This window comes from Mustela erminea, chromosome 4 (assembly GCF_009829155.1).
Source record: "Mustela erminea isolate mMusErm1 chromosome 4, mMusErm1.Pri, whole genome shotgun sequence".
In the NCBI taxonomy this organism is placed as follows: domain Eukaryota; kingdom Metazoa; phylum Chordata; class Mammalia; order Carnivora; family Mustelidae; genus Mustela; species Mustela erminea.
Genome location: NC_045617.1, coordinates 83,085,692 through 83,112,253, shown reverse-complemented (window position 1 = coordinate 83,112,253; position 26,562 = coordinate 83,085,692). Strand labels below are relative to the sequence as shown.

Below are 26,562 nucleotides of genomic sequence, written 5' to 3'. Positions count from 1 at the left end.
CTCACTTCCTACTCTACTGAATGGCTGTATCACAAAGACTGGAAGTAACTCACATTAGTGAGGAAATGGAGTAATGGGAATCCTTTCCAGTGGTGCTGATGTAAAGGTAGAGTCATTGGAAAAGCAGTTTGGCATTTCAGCTTGGAGGTGTCTACCGAAAAGAAATGAAACCCTATGTGCCTTCAAGGACTTGTTCACGAATGTTCATAGTGTTATCATTCAGAGTAGCCAAAAGTAGAAGTTATGGATTTAGAAGGTACAAGGACAGCAAAGCACATGGAAGGATTCATGCTGGAGCCTGGCACATATTGACTATATAGCTGGAAATGGCTAACTCTTGTATAATCAATATGTTTAAGGGCTGTCTGGGTGGCTGAGTCATTTAAGTGTCTGCTTTCGGCTCAGGTCATTTCCTCAGGGTTGGGCTCCCTGCTCAGCAAGGGTTCTGCTTCTCTCTATCACTCTGCCCCTCCCTCCTGCTCATGCTTGCTCTCTCTCTCTCTCTCTCTCTCAAATAAATAAATAAAATTAAAAAAAATTAATATGTTTAAAGAAGCAAATCTTACAGTGATTTTGTGTCATTTTAATTTTTTTTTTAAATTAACCTATAATGTGTTATTTGACCCAGGGATGCAGGGCTGTGAATCATCAGGCTTAAACATTTCACAGCACATCGCACATACTGTCCTCAATGTCCATAACTCAGCCACCCTAACCCTACCCCTCACCCTCCAGCAACCCTCAATTTGTTTTGTGAGATAAAAACTCTCTTATGGTTTGTCTCCCTCCCGAGCCTATCTTGTTTCATTTTTTCCCTCCCTGCTCCCCACGATCCCCCACCCTGCTTCTCAAATTCTTCATATGAGAGTTATCATATGATAATTGTTTTTCTCTGACTGACTTATTTCACTTAGCATATAACACCCTCTAGTTCCATCCATGTCATTGCCATGGCAAGACTTCGGCTTTTGATGGCTGCATAATATTCCATTGTATATCTATACCACATTTTCTTTATCCATTCATCTGTTGATGGACATCTAGCTTCTTTCCAGAGTTTGGCTATTGTGGACATTTCTGCTATAAACATTCAGGTGCATGTGCCGCTTCTGATCACTACATTTGTATCTTTAGGGTAAATACCTAATAGTGCAATTGCTGGGTTATAGGGGACCTCTATTTTCAACTTTGTGAGGAACCTCTGTACCATTTTCCAGAGTGGTTATACCAGCTTGCATTCCCACTACCAGTGTAGGAGGGGTCCCCTTTCTCCACAGCCTCACCAACAACAGTCATTTCCTGACTTGTTAATTTTAGCCATTATGACTGGTGTGAGGTGGTATCTCACTGTGGTTTTATTTGTATTTCACTAATGCCGAGTAATATTGAACACTTTCTCATGTGTCTGTTCGCCATTTGGATGTCTTCTTCTTCTTTTTTTTAAATTTATTTATTTATTTATTTTTCATCATAACAGTATTCATTATTTTTGCACCACACCCAGTGCTCCATGCAAGCTGTGCCCTCTCTAATACCCACCACCTGGTTCTTCTTTGCTTAAATATCTTTTTTGTCTTCTGCCCATTTCTTGATTGGATTACTTGTCCTTTGGGTATTGAGTTTGATAAGTTCTTTATAGATTATGGTACTAGCTCTTTATCTGATATGTCATTATCAGATAATAAGCAGATATCTTCTCCTATTCTGTCAATTGTCTTTTGATTTTGTTGACTGTTTCCTTTGCTGTGCAAAGCAGTTGATCATAATGAAGTCCCAGTAGTTCATTTTTGCCCTTGCTTCCCTTGGTTGTTCCGGCTAAGGTCAAAGAGGTTGCTGCCTATGTTCTCAAGGATTTTGGTGGATACCTATCTCACATTGAGGTCTTTCATCCACACAGTTGCATTTCTAAGGGCTACGGAGAAACAGACCTCCTGGTGTCTTAGTGGAATGGGGATGAAGCAGACAGACTTGGGTCATGATAAATCGAAGACTCAGTTTCAACCCAGTTGAATCCCTAATGGGAAATTACAAGCTAAAAGAGAGGTATTAAGGATTTTTCATTTTTAGAGTGAAACAGAGCAGGTTCTGAATCAGAGGGCTAACACTACTTAGTTGCCCAGGGAAATTTCTTTTCTCCTCTACATCTCTTGCTTTCCCAGCTTTGAAAGAGCACCTACCTCCTCAGGTTTTGTTAATCATAAAGCAGTTAATACATATGTAATTCTAAAGGCAATATCTTGCATACAGAAGGTGTCAATATTTAATTACTTTTGAGCACAAGATTTCCTTCCCTCTCGCCCACACAAATCCTAGTTTGAGAAGAAATAAGGAGAAAGGAAGAGAAAAAGGAGGTCTCCCTCCAGTCATATATCCCCATTCTAAGCGATAGCTGTGGAAGTTAGGAGCCTTGGGAAGAAAGGATTCAGGAAGGCCGGAAGTGGTATACCAGCAGCCACCCTGGAAGAGGAGAAATCCCTCCCAATGCAAGGACCAGGGCCCTTATATCCTTGTGTAAAGCTGCAGCTCAGGAAAGAAATGAGGTGTGTTTCTTAGAAACAATAAAGAGAGCAAGGTTCAGTAGAAGTCAAGACACATAAGGCAGCCAGCAACCCCAAGCTGGGCACAAAAAAGCAGACATATGTCAGCTGGTCTGCAGAATCTGATAGGTGAACGCACCCACACCCCCACACTCCTGCAGGCCGCACTGACTGCCCTGTTTCCACTCAGCCAGCCTTACTACCAGAAACCCAGAAGATACGTGAACAGGCAAAACTCCAGGAGCAGTGATCAGCAGTTGGAAAACATAACTCAAAAATATGCTCCTCCCATATTACATTTAGCGAAATATTTCTATTGGTGAAAGACAACTATCATATGATCTCCTTGATATGAGGAGGTGGAGATGCAACGTATGGGGTTTGGGAGGTAGGAAAAGAATAAATGAAGGCAGATGGGATCTGGAGGGAGACAAACCATAAGAGAATCTTAATCTCACAAACAAACTGAGGGTTGCGGGTGGGATTGGAGGGGGTCGAGGGAGGGGTGTAGCGAGAGGGTGGTGGGGTTATGGACATTGGAGAGAATACGTGCTATGGTGAGTGCTATGAAGTGTGTAAACTTGGCAATTTACAGAATTGTACCCCTGGGGCTATTAACACATTATATGCTTATTAAAAAATTAAAGAAAAATTAGTAAAAAAAAAAAAATCCTCCTCCCAATAGCTACAAATACCACAGAGGCCTGCTTAGGATAAACTGCACAGGAAATAAGTGAGGCTTGTATAAAACCATGCATCTGTACCAAATGACAGGAAAGCAAACACAAATTAATGCTGAGGGTACAATATTTTTGAATGGGAAGATAATCAATTAGTGGTAATGTCAGTTTTTAAATGACTTTTTAGGAATAAATCAGTATTCAGCAACATTCTAACACAACTCATTATGACAGTTGATTAACTTCTTTGAGAAATTACAGGTGGTTGTGAGAAACATATAACAGCAGAAAAATAGGTCCTTTTGCCCGAGTCTGCTCATGTGAATGGAACTGATGGGAATGAGGTCATGTCTCTTTGAATTTATTGAAATACCTTTTTAACATGGTGGCTCTTTGATAAATGGTCTTGGCTCAATTTTTTATGTGTGAGAAAAATATAGTTGTCTTACAACATAAGAGAAAGAAAAATAAGATTTATGAATGCATGAAGATACTCGTGTTGGCAACCCTCAAAGTCAAACACAAAACCTAGAAGCCATAAAATGAAAGGTTGACTCACTATGTAAAAATTAAAACCTGACATATGAAGAAAGGCCATAAGTACCCTTTTTATAAATGACAAGGCTTCTATTACAAGATGTAAATTGATCACATGTTATGACCTCCTATTTGGCCGAAGACCTTTGGAATTTCTGGATATAAAATAAAAACTCTTCCCTAATTATACACCAAAACCAAGAGGAAACCCTCTCCTGAACAGGCACTGGGGGATCCCCGCCAATGGACAACAGGCCACAGATGTCAAATGATGGAGAGTTGGATATTCATAGTTATTCATCACTCAGGTTTTACAGTAATGATTCAGTGACAGTCAAAGATGAACGTGGACAATTCAATATGTTTCCTTCGACAGTGCTTTTTTAATGGATCTGTGCTTTGCTTCACATTCTAGTCTTCATTCATGTCCCAGATGAACTCCAGGGGAAAATCCTTCATCTCCCTTTGGAAAATCTTGTCAAACCTTTCATTCTGCTCAACAGTCAGGTGATTTTTCCAGTCTCCGATGGTACCTTGGAGGAAAAAGAAGGCAACTACATCCGTGAAGATTCCATGGAAGAGGGGGCTTGATACCTTAGTGGTGTTGGGAGAAGCATTTCTGGCACTCTCATTTTTCTCCCCAAAAGGCCCCCCACTGACTCCTGCACATGGCCACACCCCGTCACTCTCTCACCTCCTGGCCAGGGGGCAAACTCATCCTGGCAGTTCTGCTGTAATCGAAGATCATTAGCCTAACTTCTCAGCTGGCAGCCACCTGGAAAAGAAGAAAACCCTGGCAACTTGTTTACTATTGCGTTCCAGGCTAGCTTGGGCTCTGGTAGTTTTCTGAACTCCTTTAAAAGTTCCATACAATCACATATCCATGACCTAACATTTACTGATGAGGACACAGATGCTCAGAGAGACTTGGAAAATGCTGCCTGGGGTCCTACACTTTGGGTCGGTTCACCTGTAGTTACTCCTTCGTTACCCACTTTAGGTTCACAACAGTCTTACTTTAAACTTCTAGATATGGAGTCCTGATGACACACAGAGGCTGACAGAAGCAGAGGCCAGAACAGAAACCCTGATCTTCAAACACACTGCACTGTAAACAAATAACTGAAACAAATGGAAACTCTAAGGAAACCGGAGACACAAACCACAGCAGTGCAGGACCCTCAGCTAGTGCAAATGACGTCCTGCCCTGTTGCACCTCACCTAAGAGAAGAGTGCGTGTGAGTGCACAATAAACATAAGTGAACACAAGTCACTTCCACATGCGGTTTGACTCCTCCTAGTTTTCCTCTTAGCCATTCCAGTCTGCCATTTTTAGGTGTGTGAAAGACAGCGGAACACAGAACATTTTCTCTTTTCAAAGAGAAAAAAGTTGCAGGTGCCAGGGCCGGGGAAGTTGAGAAGGGTCTTAACATCAACAACACGGTAGGGTTTGTGGGGCATAACAGGAAGACAAGTCCCCACCTCAGGTGGGCTCCAAGGTACCAGTGGTCATATTTTCAAGTTGAACAGGAAAAGACATAGGAAGAGATTAAGTGAAGGAAATCCTAATTTAGAAAAATCAAAGTGCATATTTCTTGCTACTTGACATAGAGGCATAGAACCCTATGATCAAATGCAAAATTTATGTCTCTAATTCTGTATTATACATTATTTGTGTACTAAAATCATATCATTTAGAATGATGGTATAAAAATAAAAGAAATATTTAACGTGTTCAAATATATAAGTTATGTATGAAGTTATTAATTTATAATCCCAGTCACCAGAAGTATGAGATATTGAGACAAATGAGATATTCCTATACTTTTTTATGATGTAAGAATCTGGTTTCCTAGAGGACACATGATAGTCCTGCCCAAGAACAAAAGTGCAGTGAATGTGTGTTCTTTTTTTTAAATTAATTAATTTATTTTCAACGTAACAGTATTCATTATTTTTTCACCACACCCAGTGCTCCATGCAATCCGTGACCTCTAGAATACCCACCACCTGGTACCCCAACCTCCCACCCCCCGCCACTTCAAACCCCTCAGATTGTTTTTCAGAGTCCATAGTCTCTCATGATTCACCTCCCCTTCCAATTTACCCCAACTCCCTTCTTCTCTCTAACTCCCCATGTGTTCCATGCTTTATGTTATGCTCCACAAATAAGTGAAACCGTATGATAACTCTCTCTGCTTGACTTATTTCAGTCAGCATAATCTCTTTCAGTCCCGTCCATGTTGCTACAAAAGTTGGGTATACAGCAAAGGAAACAGTCAAAAAAACAAAGAGGTAACCCACGGAATGGGAGAAGATATTTGCAAATGATAGTACAGACAAAAGCTTGATATCCAGGATCTATAATGAACTCCTCAAACTCAACACACACAAGACAGACAATCATATAAAAAAATGGGCGGAAGATATGAACAGACACTTCTCCAATCAAGACATACAAATGGCTATCCGACACATGAAAAAATGTTCATCATCACTAGCCATCAGGGAGATTCAAATTAAAACCACATTTGAGATATGACCTTACACCAGTTAGAATGGCCAAAATTAACAAGACAGGAAACAACATGTGTTGGAGGGGATGTAGAGAAAGGGGAACCCTCTTCCACTATTGGTGGGAATGCAAGTTGGTGCAGCCACTTTGGAGAACAGTGTGGAGATTCCTTAAGAAATTAAAAATAGAACTTCCCTCTGACCCTCCAATTACTCTCCTGGGTATTTACCCCAAAGATACAGATGTAGTGAAAAGAAGGGCCATCTGTTCCCCAATGTTTATAGCAGCAATGGCCACGGTCGCCAAACTATGGAAAGAACCAAGATGCCCTTCAACAGATGAACGGATAAGGAAAATGTGGTCCATATACACTATGGAGTATTATGCCTCCATCAGAAAGGATGAATGTGTGTTCTTAAGTCAACCCTGGAGGAGCTTGAGGGTAAAGCACAGAGAAGGAAGAGCAGCCAGTGAGGTCCACAGCCCTGTCATTAACTCTCCAACAGGAGCTGACCACACGCTAATGAGGGAAAGCAGACTAACACTAAATGAACAACCATTTGTGGAGACATTGTGCTAGGAATTGGTAGATTGTCAGGGGGCCATGAGGAAGACCTCGTGACTATAAGTCACTCATTAGATTCATTCAGCGAACAAATAGCAGAGTCTCCTTGTAGAACACCAGAAAAAATCATAGCAAATCATCTTTCTAGCCAAATGAACAGGCCCATGAGGGCCCATGATGTTAGGAGAGTCCACCAACAAACTTAGAAGCTACACTCTAGCCCATTGCTACCAGAGTGCAACTTGGCCGCTCACTGTTCACCCTCACCTTTGCGAAGAAAATGACCTTTTGCATTTGGCCCAAATGCAGTGGCTTTTATATTGTCATAATTTGCTAGTGGGTCATCTTTCATGTTCTCAAATGTGGCCTGTCTCACAACTGCATCCATATCCTCGTCACTCAATCCTTTCCCCAGAAACTTGCAGATTTTTAACACAGAACATCTGGGATCCTGAAATAAATCAGAGTATGGTAAATTATGCAATTATAAGAAAGAAGACTTCAACAAAACTCACAGCTAAGTATTCTTATGGGAGTGAAAAATGCAAATACTTATGCTGGCTAGAAAAATGGAGTTGCACCATGAGAAGTGACTTGCTTATTCCTTCTTGGTAAATTCATCTTCCACTGTGCAGTGTTTTAGAGCACATTTGAGTTCATTTAGGAACACTCATATTCATTCTATCTGCATTAACTCAGCAAAAATTGGGAGCAGATACCTATGTCAGACACTGTCCATGCAATGGAGCAAGGGCACAGAGGCACAACAGAGAATCAGTGCTGGGAAATCATTACACAGACCTATGGGCAGAATTCAGAGAAAGTCTCAACAAAGACGACAAATTTGTCCTGAGAGTTCAAGCAAAAAGAGGTGTTTTCTAGATAGTCACACTGAAGCGGTGGAGTCCAGACAAAAGAAAGAATATACGCAGTGTTGGTGTTGCATGGAAGGTATGAGATACCAGGTCAGGTGACTGTCAGATTTTCAGCTTCCCTGGTGGAGCTTCATAGGCGCACGGCTCGTGTGAGAAAGTGGTGGGATGAGGCCGTAAGCAGTGGAGAGGCCATAATGTGGGTAAGGTTACAGATAGGACACGGACCTGAACCTCACTTTGATAGGTGTTACAGACTCAACAAGAGTCTAGGAAGGGTGTCATCAGCTTGGGGCAGGGGTAACAGAAACCAGGGACAAATACTCAGCAGGTGGCAGCCCTTAATCGTGCCTGGCTTGCAGGTCCTTCTCCTCTTCCGTGTTTAGAGATCCCTGGTGGTGTTCGGGCAGCAGTGCCCAGTCCCTGTCCGGTAATGATCCTGATTGATCGAAGATCCTCAGGGTAATCCCATTGCCCTCTAGGAGATATTCACCTGGGTTGGTCACATGACCCAATTTTGGTATTGAAACAGAAAGATGAAGTCAAACAGAAGCTTAAAAGAGTGATTTTCCTTCTAGTGATGAGATGGTAGCAAAGCAAGGCAAGAAAGTCCTTCTTGTCCCACTTCCTTCTCTTTCTGCCATACATGCTGTCATCTGAGGACATCACTTTGGAGCCCCCATCCTGCTACTATGAGGGGAGACATCATTGCCACACTAAATATGATAGGAAGGAAAGAGAGAAAATGCCTGGGACATTCACGACATGCTGGAGTTGCCACAAACAATATCAGGATAACCTGCCTCTGGGATTCAGTCAATAAGTAGTAGAAGTTCTTCTGTTTTAAGGTGTTCATAGTTGACTACTGGGAGCTGGATTCCTTCTAATCATAACACAGACATTTCACTTAATTTTTCCTGCAGGGCTTAACTATACACAGTACAGATGAGTATAAAATTTCCCAGGAGATGCATCCCAGAACAATGAATATAACATCAAGCATGCTACTAGAATCAATAATGCAAAAATTAGATTACATAATCCACAAAAGACTGACCAATAATCTGGCTCACAATAATCAAACAGGTGCATACCCATAAGGATAAACAGACAATGCCTCACACACAGTTACTTTTGGAAAAAAAGTCCCAGGTAATTAGTTGTAAATGACCACCTGGTAATCAAGGTACAGGAGTGATAGAAGAAAAATGTCCCCTGTACACCTACTCTGGGATCTCAAATTTGGTATTGTTTTTGGGTGTTCTACCCATGAACCATCAATTCATTCGGTCAGGGTGCCTTTCAGCTGCCACAAAGTCTCTGACATCATGTTTCTCACCTTCTTCATCTCCTCATAGGTCATGAACTGAATGTTGAAGAGGCTTCTGTGCTCATACCAACCTTTGATGTGGTCAAACCAAAGGCTTCCCACCACTGGGGGAGAAACAGATACATATTTAGGTAAATATGTTGAACAGGTTGAAAAGAAGCTACAGTTGTGGGAGGTGCAGGAATCTTTAGTAACAAAGAAGGGAAAGGAAGTTGTTTGTTTTTTTTTTTTTTTTACTTCTGCATATAATTTATTCACCTAAGACTGCAAATGCATTCATTCAATTTTTTTTTTAAATTTTTTATTTTTTATAAACATATATTTTTATCCCCAGGGGTACAGGTCTGTGAATCACCAGGTTTACACACTTCACAGCACTCACCAAAGCATATACCCTCCCCAATGTCCATAATCCCACCCCCTTCTCCCAAACCCCCTCCCCCCAGCAACCCTCAGTTTGTTTTGTGAGATTAAGAGTCACTTATGGTTTGTCTCCCTCCCAATCCCATCTTGTTTCATTTATTCTTCTCCTACCCACTTAAGCCCCCATGCTTAGCGAAATAAGTCAAGCAGAGAAAGACAACTATCATATGATCTCCCTGATATGAGGAAGTGGTGATGCAACATGGGGAAAGGAAGTTTGTTTGCAGATATCAGATTTCCCCTAGCACCTGGCTCTGGGAGAACTATCCACCTTCTAGAAAACAATTCCATAAACTCGGAACAATCGGTCTCTTAAAAATGCAATTCATATAGACAGAAATCATCTTCCTAAGGGAGAGAAAAACTGAAACCAGGAAACAGAAGAAAGAATCTTCTCCTTTTGTTCCTCCTGCTGTCCACAAAGACACAGGGAGTTATTTCCTTGATGTATGCAACATGAAGGCTCCCTGATGGGTCACTTGAACTCTGCACAGAGACTAATGTTAGTTAACTCTCCTGTTCCAGATCATCATCTCTACCTCCCTAGGCCTTTCCCCTGCTCAAACAGCCACACTGGCACCTCAGAAAAGAATGCAAAGAGCACATGGCTGTCTCCCGTGATAGAGTAGGCAATGCTTGATCACGGAGTTGTGAGTTGGAGCCCCACAGTGGGCATAGAGATTACTAAAAAATAAATAAAAATTTAATAAAAGTAAAAAAAAAAAAAAGAAAGGAATGTAGAACACAATTCTGTCAAATAGATCTCCCCATGCAATATGCAGGTACAGCCCAATCCTGTGATCTAAATTGAGATGCTTCTCTCTGAGCTAGAGTTGAAAACTGTAAGCTTATGAATCCTCTTTGTCATGGTTAGATTTAAATATTTTCTGATGATATAACTGCAACTTGTCAGTCTCCTGAGAGGGAGCAGGAGTAAGCAAAATTTGTATCAATGGCTTGTCATGGTCATCCAAGACAACCCTACCAACTGGCTTGATACATTGATTACTGACCCCTGTTCGACTATCTCGTCATACTCTCTCTGCCAAATTCACTAAGTTAAACATTTACCACAGGATGCCAAATGAATTACTTATGGTATAAATTATAGTTACCTCTTCCTTCGAGAAATTGTTTCATGAATTCCTCAAAGGTACCTGTAAATTGTAACATTACATTCTTTGCAAAGTGAAAATATGAGCACATAACATCCTTAGGGTTTCTGTATACATAAATGATCTGGAAAGAAAGGAGGCATTCATTATTTCTGAGGCTTTCATTCTCTCATATTTTTACCCTACTACTTTCCAATCGGATGAAGCCCCTTCTCTTAACTTTACACTTTCCTAATATGTCATGTATAAACTCAGCCCTCTTTGTATTTTGGGTTTCCCCTTCTCAGCCATGCCTCTCCCTTTATGACTGGCCTAGTGACTATCAATTACTCCTCAAGACACACCTCCCATGGTACCTCTTCTCAACTCACCCTGACAGAAAGCAACAATAGTCTCTTGTCCCTACAGCAACAAGCTAATACATGTGGCAATACCCCAAAGCTATAAGAATGTGTAACAGTAGGGAAAACTTACTAAGATAGTTTCAAATCATCTTAGAAAATTCAGAGTGTGTTTTTTATCCTTCAGCATATGGCTTACATAGTTCTTATTTATATATCTTCATTGTGTAAACTACAGGTACTTTTCATGCAGTAGTTACTTCAGTATTTTTTGCATTGGAGGAATATAGGATTCATTTTAAAAGTTGTTTACTTTTGACATTAGAATATAAAATATCATCAATCTCTGTCCAACCCACATTTAAGTGGCTTATTCACTGTGTGTACAGAATATTCAGGGGCCCTGGATGAAACCCAAGGCTTGTATTTTCACTGTGCAATGGTATGTATATATTGTGTGACTCTTTTGGGAAGCATCTAGGAAAGCTTTCAGTCACCTACTGCCTCCCTGCACATTGCCTGGAGCCAACCTTAAGCTAGGTGATGGGAAGATGGATGTGAGCACTAAGTGGCCCCACTGTACTGGAAATAGAGTCCTTCTCTCATCAGGATTACCTGATATCAACAAAGTGACTGATAATATCAAACAACTGTCAGCAGTGGTTGATACCTCTGTAATGAAAGAAAAGATCCTCCTAAACATGAAGGAAGAAGTTCTTTTCATTCCCTTGCTGTGACTCTTCATGCCTCCTGCTTATGCCTTGAGAATAGCTTCTTGTCATTAATCTTTATGCTTAGAGAAGTAAATAGTGACTTGTGCACAATGGTACAACTGAGTCACTTATGCCACATGTCCTGATCCTAACCCTCTTGGGTAGATAATGAAGCTTTTGTTAACACAGGGGACCTGGGAAGTGGAGTGGTTTGAAAATGAAATCAAAACGCCATTAGGATATTGGAGTTCACGTTTGGATAATAGAGTCCAGAGAAACATTCTACAGTCTCTGTAGAACTAATATAAGAAGTAGTAAATAATTTTATAGCAATCTAGGATTAAAGGGAGAAATCAACTACATATACATAGTATTTAAAGTCTTTGAAGTATTTAGGTACTATATACATAGTATTTAAAGTATGAAAGTATTTAGGTGATTAGGCAATGTAAAATAGGGATTCATAACAGAGGGAGGAGAAGTCCAGGCCAAACACCTGGGAATCATCAGCTCTCAGAGGTTAGTCAGAGAAGGACAAGCCACTAAAAAGGAAGGAGCAGGGTCCCAGAAAGCCATATATAAGGTAAAGAAGAAGCAGTGAACATTTCCTAAATAGTAGAGGTATCACCTTTTCTCCAAAAACACCAAAGCCCAAGATAAGAGTGCAACAGGTTAGGTTAACTCATCATCTCAATGTTGTCAATGACTTAGAGTCTTCCATGTTTCTACTCTGACATGTTCACCCTACTCCACATGTCAGATGGCTACCACTTTTCATCCCCATGGTCTCCTTAAAGAGTGAAGAAACCTTTTCTGAGAAAACATGGAAGAAACTTCTTCCCTTATGTCATTGCTCATAAGCATGTCCCTTACCTGTGCCTGAATAAATCCCTGCAAGCTGCCTGGCACCAAAGCCTGGACTTGGTCCAATCAAAGCGTATTTTGGACCCTACTCCAGGGTAAAAATATCAAGCCAGAATCACATAGAAGATACAAATCCAAGCATAATGGCAGTTCTAATGACATGAAATGTGATGCAAGGGAGTGGTTATAGGGTTGGAATCCATCAGTATCTGCTCTAAGTGTCCACTGAGACAGGCTGAAAACCTACAATGTGGTGGTGTCTGGAACACCAGGAAAAGAAAATGTTTAAAGAGGTAAAAAGTGATAAACTACATCAGATGGCAGTGGTAGGCCAGGAAAATGATAAGAAATGATCCTGCATTTTGAAAATGTTAAAAAAAAAAGGTGACATTGACATTCAGGATCCAATGAAAGAGCTAAATTCTTTTAAGATGTTTCTCTCAAACTGGAAATGAAAGGCAGTAGCTGAAAATGGAAACAGAGCAAGAGAAATTTTGTTTTACTATAAAAATGTGCCACATGAAAACCTGGTTAAGGGCCAAATGGAATAATCCTGTAATCAGAAGGAAATTGGAGATGAATGAAACGTAGAAATTATATTGCTCAAGCGAACTCTTTGAGAATGAAGCATCCCGGATAATCAGCTATATGGGCAACCTTGAGCATCATAGGACATTTAACAGCACCCTGGGCTTCAACCCACTAAAGACCAGCAGCATCACCACCCTAGCCAAAATGCTCCAAATATCCTGTGGGGAAAAAATTTCTTCCATTCGTGAAACAGTGGGATAGATAAAAGGAATACAAAAGAGATCCAAACCATGAGTGGAGGGGCAGATATGTAATGAGAACAGAAATGGTCAGCACATCCCTCTTTTCTTCTTTGACTTTGAGAATGCTTCTTGTCATTAAACTATATGCTTAGAGAAGTAAAAGGTGACCTAGGCACAACAGTACAACTGAGTCACTTATGCCACATGTCCTGATCCTAACCCTCTTAGGTAGATAATGACACATTAGTTAACACAGGGAACCTGCGAAATGGAATGGTTTGAAGATAAAATCAAAATGTCATTAGGATTTACACATGCCACTTTTCTTCTTCAGGAGGTTTCCACTGTGGAGGTCTTTGATTGGGAATGGTCTTTTGGGAGTCATTCGCTGGAACAGGTGGAGCAGAATGCTATTGAGGTTTGAGAAGACAGAAGACAATAGCAAGCAGTCGTTTTAGAAAGGCAAGGGGGAAGCAAAACATTTAAAAAGCAAATTTTGAGTATTGAGGCCATAAAAGTAAAAAGGAGATACAACTTTTACATGAATTGGAATTTTTCCTATCACATTACCAGATTCGTGAACACAGGTTCAAATATACAAGTATTGGGTTTCACCAGAATTAGGTGTTGGCAGCTGATCATAATAGAGTTGACTAGGGCAAGAGAATTGAGACAAAGGTGATTTGAATGTCAAATATGGAGCCATTGGTGGATGTGGAGAAGTGGAAGAGATGGATGAGAGAGTGTGGAGAGGGAGTGGAGAAGTTGTGGGGAGGGGTACTGGAACTCTGAATGTGGTGACTGGTCACTCCAGGGACACCTGAAAGGAGTGGGAGGCAAAGGAGGCAGCTCTCAGAGAACAAGGTGCTCCAAGTCAGGATTCAAGGTAGGGCAGTTACTGGCGATGCCTTTGTTCATTCACTCAACTCTACTACCCTCTGGACACTGTTCTGTGTACTGCAAACTCCATCTCTCTCATGTTTACACTCTGGCCAGAAATGGACAATAAATAAGCAGGTACACAGATGGCAAATGGTGTCAAGAATAAAGGCAGGTTTATACCACCTTATAAACTCTGGAGGTTGGTGGAGGAAAAGGTCGCTGGTGATGGTGTCAATACTAAGAGGTTTGGCAGGGCTAGAGGTATGGGAGGCCAGTGCAGAGCCTGAGGAGGTCAACATGAAGGAGGCACTCCTGCACTTGCATGACCCTGAGAATGACTGCCTCTTTCCCATTGACCCCGCTGGGGCAATTTGGCTCACCCTTGTCTGGTGCTGACAAAAGACCGTTCACTTCAAGTTAGAAATAATCCCATGAGCAACAGGAGTAGAGGGAGAATGGAAAGTCATGAGTCAAGAGCTGAAATTATCAGTGGATGGAGGTGACTGATCCAGGGAGACGGAGAGACAATTCTTCAGCAGAGATGAATGATTTCCTCTGAGGTTCCCTCGGAATTCCAAGGAACAAGGTACATTTAGAGAGGAAGTAGGAAAAAGAGGTGAAGTGTGAAAAGGAAAGAGGGAGGGCATGCAGACTAAACAGAAGAAATTGCTAGCATTTTATACATCCTTGTTAATACAGCTGATTCAAAAATGAAAGGATATATTTTATATATGATATAATAACGCACTGTATAAAGTAAATTAAATTGATACTTATATACTCTTTCATTTCAAGATTCAAATCTGATACTATGAGATAAGAAAACAGATGGCTTTTGAAAATTGAAGTAAAGGGGTGCCTGAGCTGCTTAGTTGGTTTAGTGTCTGCCTTCAGCCCAGGTCATGATCCCAGGGTCCTGAGATCAAGCCCTGCATGGGAGTAGGGCTGGGTGGAGGGATCCTTTACAGCAGGGAGCCTGTTTCTCCCTCAACCTGTCCTGCTTGTTCTCTCGCTCTCTCTCTCTCTCAAATAAATAAAGTCTTTAAAACAAAAAAGAAAACTAAAGTGTGTAAAATGCTACATTTGCCAACAGCTGGATGAGTGCACGGTGTTGATATCCTGAAATGAAATGAAATAGTGAAAAAGAGCAGTTAGCTCTCAGCAGTCAGAGCCCATTTCCTACTTTGGCTTTTTTGTTCTTCAGCCCACTGGGAACCAAGTAGTATGGGAGGTGGGTAGAGAAGAGACGAGGGGATGGTCTTTCCCCAGAATCCATTTCTGTAGTTTTATACTCAAAGAAGGGGACTCGATCCTTGGTTTCCAGTTTTCCGGTGCCTTTGCGATGTTCCTCAGAATAAATCAGACTTAATAATTGCTGAAACCAGATGGTTCCTGTAAACGAAATAATTTTGTTTTCAATGATGATCCAAAGGAGGTAGATGTATCATGAATTTTTAATCAGAGTTTGTTACTATAATAAGTACAATGTGATTTCATCTGAATGGGATCGTTAATATATGTGAATGCAGTGTGGGAGAAAGAAAGCCAACGTGGCCTTTCTTTTCCTGCTTCAGGAGATGCTCCACCTGAAACTCCGTGGGCATTGTCCCACAAAGTTATATTTTTACTCTTCTGTGTTTCTTCTGCTTCGCATACGGGACTTTCAAATGAACTTCTATGCCTGCCTCTCTACTTCCTTCCCAACCCCACTCCTAGAACATGAGCCAAAAGAAGCCAAGGAAAAGGAACTCCGTGGAAGGAGGCAGTTCCCAGCTTTGCGGGCTTCCCCAGGTTTGCTTCTGTTTCCTGTGATCTCCCCTTCAGGAAACAATGTTCATTATAAATCCCTACAGGAGGCTCCTGGACACCGACATGCAGACAAAAAGGGAAAGACGATGCAGAATGTTGGACCCTTCGCTTTAAGTGGGATGTGACAATTCTTATGATGACTATTTCACCTAATGTCACTTAGAGTGGACATTTGTCACAAAGTATGTGGGTGTAATTGCCTGTTTATTTTCCCTACAGTTCATGTGCATGCTTCATATATGGGGGCTTTAAGGTTGAAAACACACCTCACACAGGTAATCCTTCTGACATATCCAGGCAATGCCTTAAAAGACTTACCACAACAAAAAGTCACAGGTTCCAGGAAGACTCAAATCAGCTTCTGAAATGAGAAAACCCACTGGCCCCTTGTCCATTCTCATCCCTGGCTTCCTTCCTGAGACCATCCCATCACCCATGCTAAGTAGCAGCACCCAGTGAGCAAGATCACCATTGGGCACACATTCCCTGCGACAGGTGCTGCTGGTGTGCCCCTTATCTGGTCCACCCAGGACCTTATTATAGGTGTTGTAGTCCTCCAGTGTTGCCCAGGAAAGACCAAGGCCACAAGAGGCCTTTGTGTTACCACAGCTGGAGCTCAAACTGAATGAAAACTCTTTGTTACAAGGCTCTGAAAGTCTTTCTGGCATCCTTTCAGCTTTCCCAGATAACAGACACTGCTTCTGCAGGAGGGATCACAGCTTCAGGGTAGCTGAGAAGTTATCTAGAATGCCACAGTTCTATAGGGACTCAATGAGAGAATGCAAAATCTCTGCACAGATTCAAAAATTCAAATGTGTTCAGCTTCTCCCACTTCACCTTTCTTTTTGTCTTTTAAGATTTTATTTATTTTTTGAGAGAGGGAGAGTGACAGAGAGGGATAACAATAGTGGGAAGGGGCAGAGGGAGAAGCAGAGTCCCCATGAGCAGGGACCCCAGTGCAAAACTCAATCCCAGGATCCTGGGATCATGACCTGAACCAAAGGCAGAAGTTAACCGAGGTACTCAGGCGCCCATGCCACTTTCATTCACATTGTGTCCTTCTGTCTCTCTTTCTTTCTTTCTTCCTTTCTTTCTCTTTCTTCCCTTCTTTTCCTTCCTTCCTTCTTCCCTTTCTCCTCCCTTCATTCCTTTCTTTTTTTTCACCTATTTCATGGTCAGGTGTTAGCATGATGATATACTAAGCTTTTCCCTTCAGTTCTTCATATAGTAACACCACTGATGCTCTGTAGGCCCTCCCTGATCTGTTTATTCCTTTATCTCATCTCCTGCTTCCATCCTACCCCTATCCCCACCAGAGACAAGCAGGCTTTGGGGCTTAAAGTGCATTCTTTGCTGAATGTGTTCTTATGAAATATGTATTGTTGTATGTGTTTCTATTTTCAATCCATGGGCATCATATCTTTCCGTTTACCACTGTGTACTGTGGTTTCACATTTATTTATATTCTACGTCTGACCCGTTGTGTCTAACAGATGCTGTTTCAGGGTGTGCATTCCCACACTGACCTGTCTGCTCACCCCCAATAAACACCTCCCCAAACAATCTGAGTGTACACTCTCACTCTTGTTCCCTATGCACCTGCATGAGATTTTCTTGGAGGCAAATAGGCAAGACAGGAATTGCCTCCTATGTCTGGATTGTGGTTGTGCAGGGAGTAGCAGATGGCTCTCCAGAGAAGCTGCTTCAATCTACTCTCTCAAGGGAATATATTAATGTGTGCAGATTTCTGTGCACTCCCTGTCATCATTCAGAGTTATCCACCCCTCCATTGTTGGTCAGTCCAGGAGATGTAAATGATATCATTGTTTCCCAGTTTGGGGAAGTTGTTGGTATTGGTGGACAGTGATTTTTTTTTTTTCTGCACATTTCCCGCTTGCTTCTTTGGCTCTTTTTATACTCAGATTGTTGTCCCCTACTTCTTGATTTGTAGTCCTACTATGTTGTGGATATTAATTTTAAATTGTTAATATTGCAAATATTTTCTCTCTTTCTGTTCCCTATTATATGGACTTAACCAAGATAATATGTTTCTGCACAGTGAAGGAAACAATCAACAAAACTAAAAGGTAATCTGCAGAATGGGAGAAGATACGTGCAAATGACATATCTCTTAAAGGGTTAGTATCCAAAGTCTCCAAAGAACTTTTCTAACTCAATAAGTAATCCAGTTAAGAAATGGGAAAAAGAAATGAATAAATATTTTTTCCAAAGAAGACATTCAGATGCCTAACAGACACATGAAAGATATCAACAATCATTCATCATCAGGGAAATACAAACCAAAAGTGCAACGAGATAAAACCATACACCTGTCAGATGGCTGAAATTACAGCCCAGGACACATCACATGTTGGTGAGGATGAGACAAAAGAGAACACTCTTGTACTGTTGTTGGGAATGTAAACTGGTGCAGGCACTTGGAAAACAGTATGGAGATTCCTCAAGAAATTAAAAATGGAACTACCCTGTAACCCTTGCAACTGCAATACCAATTGTATTTACCAAAAGGCACAAAAATCCTGAAATAAAGGGATAAATGCACCCCCCCTCCGTTTGTAGCAGCATTATTAACAAGAGCCAGATGATGGAAAGAGCCCAAATACCCATTGACTGATAATGAGATAAAGAAGATGAACAATGGACTATTACTTGACCATCAAAAAGAATAAAATCTTGTCATTTGCTATGATGTAGATGGAACTAGAGTATATTATGCTAAGCAAAATAAGTGAGGCAGAGAAAGACAATATGATTTTACTCATACTGTGGAATTTTAGAAACAAAATAGATTAACATGGGGTGGGGGATAGAGGCAGAAACCATAAAAGAGTCTCTTAACTACAGAAAACAACTACAGGGAACAGAGGGGAATGATGAGATAGAGGAGATTCTTAAGAAAATGGGTCACCAATAAGACTGTTCCTGAGTTTAAATCCTTTGTAATAAATGGGTAATCTAGTAAGTAAAATGTTTTCCTGGGTTCTGTGAGGTGCTTTAGCAAATAAATTAAACCCAAGGAAGGGGTCATGGGAATCTCCAATCTACAGTCAGTTAGTTGAAGCCCAGGTGACAATGTGGACTTGTAATGGGCATCTAAAGTGGGGAGAGAAGCAGTTTGTGGGACTGAGCCCTTAAGCTGTGGGATCTGAAACTATCTCTGGGCAGACAGTGTCAGAATTGAGTTGAATGGTAGGACACCTAGCTGGTGTTGGAGAAATGCTTGGTTTTATGGAAAAATATTGGTGTCAGAATCATAAGTTGTCTACCAAATATCCAAGTGGATATGACAAAAGGTCAGTTGGATATTTGGATCTGGAATTCAGCAGAGATTTTAGAGCTAGCATATAGATATTATTTACAGATATAAGAACAGACGAGAGCAAAATAGAAGTAGGAATAACCCCCATTCCTTGAATATTGGCAGGTACTGGGCACATTTAAATTAACTTACTTATATCCATTTTGAGTTTATCTTTGTGTACAGTGTAAGAGAAGGACCTCAACGTGAGACAGGAATCCATCAGAATCCTAGAGGAGAACATAGGCAGTAATCTCTTCGATATCAGCCACAGCAACTTCTTTTAGGATATGTCTCCAAAGGCAAAGGAAACAAATGTGAAAATAAACTTTTGGGACTTCATCAAAATCAAAAGCTTCTGCACAGCAAAGGAAACAGTCAAAAAAACAAAGAGGCAACCCACGGAATAGGAGAAGATATTTACAAATGACAGTACAGACAAAAGGTTGATATCCAGGATCTATAATGAACTCCTCAAACTCAACCCACACGAAACAGGCAAACATATCAAAAAATGGGCAGAAGATATGAACAGACACTTCTCCAATCAAGACATACAAATGGCTATCAGACACATGAAAAAATGTTTATCATCACTAGCCCTCAGGGAGATTCAAATTAAAACCACATTGAGACATCACCTTACACCAGTTAGAATGGACAAAATTAACAAGAAAGGAAACAACATGTGTTGGTGGGGATGTGGAGAAAAGGGAACCTTCTTACACTGTTGGTGGGAATGCAAGTTGGTGCAGCCTCTTTGGAGAACAATGTGGAGATTCCTCAAGAAATTAAAAATGGAACTTCCCTATGACCCTGCCATTACACTCCTGGGTATTTACCCCAAAGATACAGATGTCATGAAAAGAAGGGCCATCTGCACCCCAATGTTTATAGCAGCAATGGCCACGGTCGCCAAATTGTGGAAAGAACCAAGATGCCCTTCAACAGACGAATGGATAAGGAAGATGTGGTCCATATACACTATGGAGTATTATGCCTCCATCAGAAAGGATGAATACCCAACTTTTGTAGCAACATGGACGGGACTGGAAGAGATTATGCTGAGTGAAATAAGTCAAGCAGAGAGAGTCAATTATCATATGGTTTCACTTATTTGTGGAGTATAACAAATATCATGGAGGACAAGGGGTGTTAGAAAGGAGAAGGGAGTTGGGGTAAATTGGAAGGGGAGATGAATCATGAGAGACTATGGACTCTGAAAAACAATCTGAGAGGTTTGAAGTGACGGCGGGGGTGGGGGTGGGAGGTTGGGGTACCAGGTGGTGGGTACTATAGAGGGCACGGATTGCATGGAGCACTGGTTGTGGTGAAAAAAATAATACTGTTTTTCTGAAAATAAATAAATCAATTTAATTTAAAAAAATTAACTTACTTGTAGCAACAACCCTAAGAGAGGTAGTATTACCATATTGCCATTGAGATGGAAAATGCTAGTCAGAAGCCAAAATCTATGCTTCCCTTCATTCATAGAAATAAATTTTAGCTGGAATTTAGAAACCAGCCAGGTGCCAGGTGTTACCTCTTCCAGACCTCCTTGCAGTACATGGGTCAAGAAAATTAAGGTCTTCCCACAGAATATTAATAGAAATGATGTGGATCACCTTCAGATTAGGGCACATGAGGCAATGCTGTGTATCAGCCATGCTATCTAACCCTTCTCTACTGACAAAAATGGTGATGACCACAGCTGCGTTAGAAGCCATGGGCTAAAAATGGCAGAAATGTTCTAAACCTGGGTTCCTGGGTAACTGCATAGGACAGAGCCACCTGACAAACTAGAACACTCATTTTGGACTATTATGTGAGAGAGCAATCAACTCCTTTGTTCTTTAAGTTCCTGAATTTTGTTACTCTCTCTGTTTGCAGCAGTTTATTTGGTCATCTAATACAATCATTTTATGAATGTTTGAAGAAGTTAAGATACCCAAGGTCACAGAGCTCGGACCTAAATCTGTTTCTATCTAATTCCAATACTTTGACCCATATGGTGTAGCCATAAGCTACACCTCTCGCATTCATTGCCTCAGGCCAATAAAGATTGAGAAGTATACTAGAATGTGGGAATATATGAGTCCCCAGTTCAGAGCCAGCCTTACGGTATAGGTCAGTGAGCACAGCCAGCTACAAATATTGCCATTTGGTAGAGAAAATTGAAGAGTATGTGGTTTGTACAACTCATATCCTGGAGAAACTTTGTGGAAAAGTTGGAGGTCTTTCTCATAACCACAAAAGAAATGTGTTGCTTGGTGCCTACATTACATATGGAGGGGAGACCTGGTAAGGGTCGTGGCCAGTGAGCTCTTTTACCTTCCATAAGAGTCATACTCAGTTCCTCAGAATATCTGGGGAACTTGATTCCCCAAATCTCTCTTCAAGATATCTGAAATGTTATGAAGTATCAGTGAGGAAGAAGATGTTTTGTTTTAGTTTCCATGACAACTAAATAGAGAGGCAAAGAACTGCTGTGAGTTTTAAAAGGACTCCTTGCCTGGGCTGGGAAAGAGCAGTCTTGACCTTCTTTGTGAACCAGACTACTGCCTTCTTGGACAAATCTGCCACTATGACTGCACTGTGACCTAAAGCCTTCTTGAGCATAGACCCTTACCCCCACCCACTTTTTTTCTTTCCATTTAATCACGCTTTTAAGTATACTCTTGAAGTACACATGATGTGTATATATACTCGGATTTACTCTAGAGATATGACTATGATTCTTAAATATTTTCTTCTGAGTGCTCTCTAGGTCTATAAAAGCAGGTCTTATGGAAGGTGGGGTTGAGGGATCTATTCATCTTGAAGTGTCCCAAGGCATGATTCTGTCTGTAAGTCCCCTCAATAAACAATTTCTTGTCAAAAAAAAAGAAAAAAGAAAGAAAGAAAATGGGTCACCAACAAGGAAATGACTCATTTACAGGAGGAGGTCACAGCCATTGAGACTAAGCTTGAACAGAAATGCAGTGCCTGCCACAATCTGCTACAGGCCTGCCAAATGCAGGACATCAGTTGAGCACTGTCTAAGGACACTATGGAAGGCATTAGTGAGAGGAAGTGTAGCTCCTAGGAGGAGGATTCAGTGAGTGGTTCCCAGTGAACCTCCAGTAACTCTGTGTGAGAAGCCCTCATTGAGATTGACTACAGTGACCTGTGTGAAGATCTGAGGATGCCCAGGCTGAGGAGATCAAATAGGAGACGAATACAATGAAACAGAAGCTGAATGAGCAGCGAGTGTACTCCAGCATATAGGTGCCCCTGACATGAAAGCTGTGGAAAACCTGGGAGGTGTCTGAGACAACTTTCAGGAGACCCCAGATGAGCCCAAATGCAAGCCAGGAAAGCCAAACAGGCATTCGAAGAGATCAAGAAAGAGCACTTTGACTGCTTCAACACTTGCTTTGAATCTGTGGCCACCAACATCAATGAGATTTACAAGCCTTATTGGCAACAGAGTGCCCAAGCATTTCTGAGTCCTGAGAACCCTGAGGAGCCCTACTAGAATGGCACCAACTCCAACTATGTGGCTCTTGGCAAACGCTTCTGGTCTATGGACAACTTGTCAGTGCTTCAGGGAACAGTGGCAGCTCTAGCCTTGTTCCTGGCCATCCACAATAAGAAGCCAGCTCCCTTCATTATTCTGGATGAGATATATGCTACCTAGAATGACACCAACATTGGCTAGATGGTCAATTACATCAAGGAGTAATCAACTTGCCACTTCCGGGACATTGTCATCTCTTTCAAGGAGGAGTTCAACACCAAGGCTTAGAGCCTCCTTGCTATCAACCTTGAGCAAAGAAACTATGTCAGCAGCAAAACCTGACCTTCCACCTCACCAAGTACCCAGATGCCACCGCCAACCCCCAATGAACAGGAGCAATAATTCTGTCCTCCTGCCCTGTCTCTGGCCATAAGCTACACCTCTCCCAACCTCTGGATATTTAGCCACAACCTTCCCCTACCTCGTGTTCCTAACTGGTATAATCATAGGATTCAGGCACCGCTGACAAGTACTAAGTGGAACAGAGGTGACACTAGGTCTGTAGCAAAAATTCCTCAGCTACAAGGAGCACCCAGGCCTTTGGAAGGAGGTGCTGAGCTGAACTGAACTGAACAGGGCCATCTGTCCATTAACCCCATCCCCTCTCCCAGACCTCCTCCCCCATCACCCATAGTCATGGGCCCCTTGGGCTTCTTGTATCTTACCTGTATGTGGGTATTTATGTGTACATGTGTGTACATATGAGTGTGTTTGCCAAATAACAAAGATATTGGAGACCCATCCTTAGAAGAGCCTAGGCTGAATCTGATTTCAAGAGAACTCTCTTTGACAGCACCCCAGGGCTGGGCAGAGGTATTTAGGACCTCATCAGAATCAGTCAGGTGAAACTGCCCTCCTTCACTCATTCGTGTTTTCATTCATCTGTGTATTGATCAGGCATATCCTCAGCATTCTTTATTTGTCAGGCTCTTTTCTTGAAATACAGAGCTGAATCAGATATGATCCCTACCCTTCTACTGAGGAGATGCAGTGGGTTCCTGATTTCTCATGGTCAGCAGAATCATATTTGTACATGCTTTGAATGACAGAAGAGGATGATCACCTCCAGGCTTCCCGAGCTGAAGCTTGATGAATTGGTAGGATTTGGTTGGGCACTAGGAGCAGAGCCTGTGCTCTAAGGACAGACAACTGTGGGTTCTAGTCTCTGTTAAAAATCACTTACCTGTTTGTTGCTGCACACGTCTTTTGACATTTCTGTGCTTCCGTTTCCTCATCTGTAAAAATAGAGCTAACAATATGACCTACCCCATAGGATTTAATGATGTCAAGCTCCTTGCTGGCAGCCTTACCTCTGCTTGGAGCCCAGTATGCACCGACCCATCAGAAGACAAGCCTTCTCATACTTAGACCCCTGAGAGCTCTGACCCAGTTGTTGGGGACAGGAAGGAGCCTCCAGTCTGGGACATGCTAAATGCCTTGGTTATTGAGAGTGTTCCAGGGCTCCAGTGGGATTTACCAGGTAAGTGAAAGGCCTAATGAAGCCTGTAGCTTCAAACATGTATGGTATCCAGGTGCCTGGGTTCCAACCTGGATTGTGAGGAAGTAGGGGAGAGGTACCCTGGGCCACATCCTGGGCAAATGTGTGTGAAGGTCCCTCTGGGAACTAAGTGTGTCAGCTGCGGGTATTGTGCAGAGGAAGCACAGCCTGCTGCCATGAGGTCAACATTTGCTTCTTCATATATACTGTCAGACCATCACCTTTTCCTGATTGTCTTCTGCATTCTTGTTTTGTAAATGTTCAACCAGATCTAATTACTCAAGTGTCCCATGAATCCATTCTCTAAGACAGATTAATAAGAAGATCTCACCCCCTTTGACTACCATTGGCCATCTCTCTCAAACTGCTGTTACATCTGCTAGACTATTTTGAGACTTTGATATATATGAGTTCATTGAAACTGTTATGGTGTATTTAATACAAATGGTATATTGAGTCGTTCTGCAATTTGCTTTCTTCACTTAACCATGTTTTTGAGATCTATGCATGTTGATTTTGCTAAATGTAGCTTCAACTCATCCTTTGCAACTGCCTAATAGAGTGTCATCATATGGTTCTGTCCCAACTTCTCCGTTTCTTTTGTGATAGCTAGTTATGACAGCTTTCCACTTTGCTATTACAGAACATGACACAGGAACACTGTGTGTGTGTGTGTGTGTGTGTGTTGTGTGTACATGTGCGTGTGTATGTGTGTTTACCAAGGTTGCTTCCTTGAGGTTCAATGCAGAGTCATAGGCTATTTATGTTTTTGTTTTAAATAGATACTTCTAAACTGCCTTCCTGTACTGTGACTCAGTATTTTTCTTGAGGTTGTCTTAAGTATAACATTATTATCTCCTTTAGTTTCATAGTAAGCAGTGACATCTGTAAAACCACAGATTTGATGTGCTAATTATATATTTTTCTAATACATATTAAAAGGCACAACTCAAAAAAAGTTTTCTGTACAGCAAAGAAAACTATCAACAAAATGAAATGTCAGCCCATTAAGAGGGAAAACAATTTGGAAATCATTTATGATTAAGCGTTAATATAAAAACATATCAAGAACTCATGCAACACAATAGCAAATATAACAAAACCAATTAAAACATGGGCAAAGGCTGTGAATAGATGTGACCGTATATATACACACAGATATATATGTACCTATACATTATACATACATCTGTATGTTTTAGTCTGATCAGAGTGCTATAGCAAAAGTAGACCCAAATAGGTGGGGATTATTACACATCATAGTGTTAGTAAAAGCTAATTTTCCTCCTTCTCATGCACTTGGATAGTAAATACAACTTCACCTCTCTGTCCAAAGTAGCCGCCTGAATGGCAAATATTTCTGCATCGTTTCCAGGCCACTTTGGCACCGTAGTGTTTGATAGGGTGTCTTCAACATGGCTACTTCTGTATTTTCTCCATTTCCTTGTCCACATCAAAAATAACTTCCAGGGACACCTGGGTGGCTCAGTCAGTTAAGCATCTGCCTTCATTTCAGGTCATGATCCCAAGGTCCTGCTTCTCCCTCTGCCTGCCGCTCCCCCTGCTTGTGTGCTCTCTCACTGTCTCTGTCTCTGACCAATAAATAAATAAAAAATCTTAAAAAAATAACTTCTAGCTCATTGTAAAAGACCTACTTCATAAGATATTAAATTCAGTTGACACTATAATATCCAATAGATTAGTGTATATGTCCATATAGAATACTACTAAAAAAACAGAGTTCCCACACTTTAAAAGTATCATGGTACTTCTTAGATTAACTATTAGAACAGAGAACTCACCAGATTTGGGGTATGTGATTATGAAGACATCATTTTCTCTGATTTCAAAATTATCTAAATTTTCTATAAAGCTAATATCAAGTGATGAATGATTAAAATAATATCCTTTAAATCTGAATAAGAATTTCTCCATGTCTTCCATACTTCGGTCACCTGCAAGAGAGAGACAAAACGATTAGAAAGAAATTCATAAAATTTTATGTTTTCTTTCCTTCTGTCTCTCAGTTGTTGACCATATGCTGAGAAAAGAAATTGATATTTTGTTTTCTTCACAGTCACTGAAAACTGGCTGGCTCTGAAAGTTACTGTCCTGGGTTCTGCGTGTGAGTTTGGTCCAATGCCAGGAGACAGATGTTCATGGGCTAGTGGTTAGTTTTATGGGTATGTGCTCCATTTTTATAGCTACAGGGAAAATGGTTTGAAAATAT

General features: G+C 41.2%; 1 protein-coding gene across 1 annotated transcript; it reads right to left on the bottom strand.

The window, feature by feature from the left end:
• Positions 1–4,018: 4,018 nt before the first annotated feature.
• On the bottom strand, positions 4,019–26,276 carry LOC116587795 (amine sulfotransferase-like). Its single transcript, XM_032338350.1, has 6 exons — positions 26,135–26,276; positions 15,331–15,539; positions 10,575–10,698; positions 9,046–9,140; positions 7,102–7,285; positions 4,019–4,287 (listed from the first exon to the last, which is right to left on the bottom strand). Exons 1-6 carry the CDS (start codon positions 26,274–26,276, stop codon positions 4,166–4,168), a joined length of 876 nt encoding a protein of 291 aa, XP_032194241.1. The 3' UTR covers positions 4,019–4,165.
• Between the last annotated feature and the right edge of the window lie 286 nt (positions 26,277–26,562).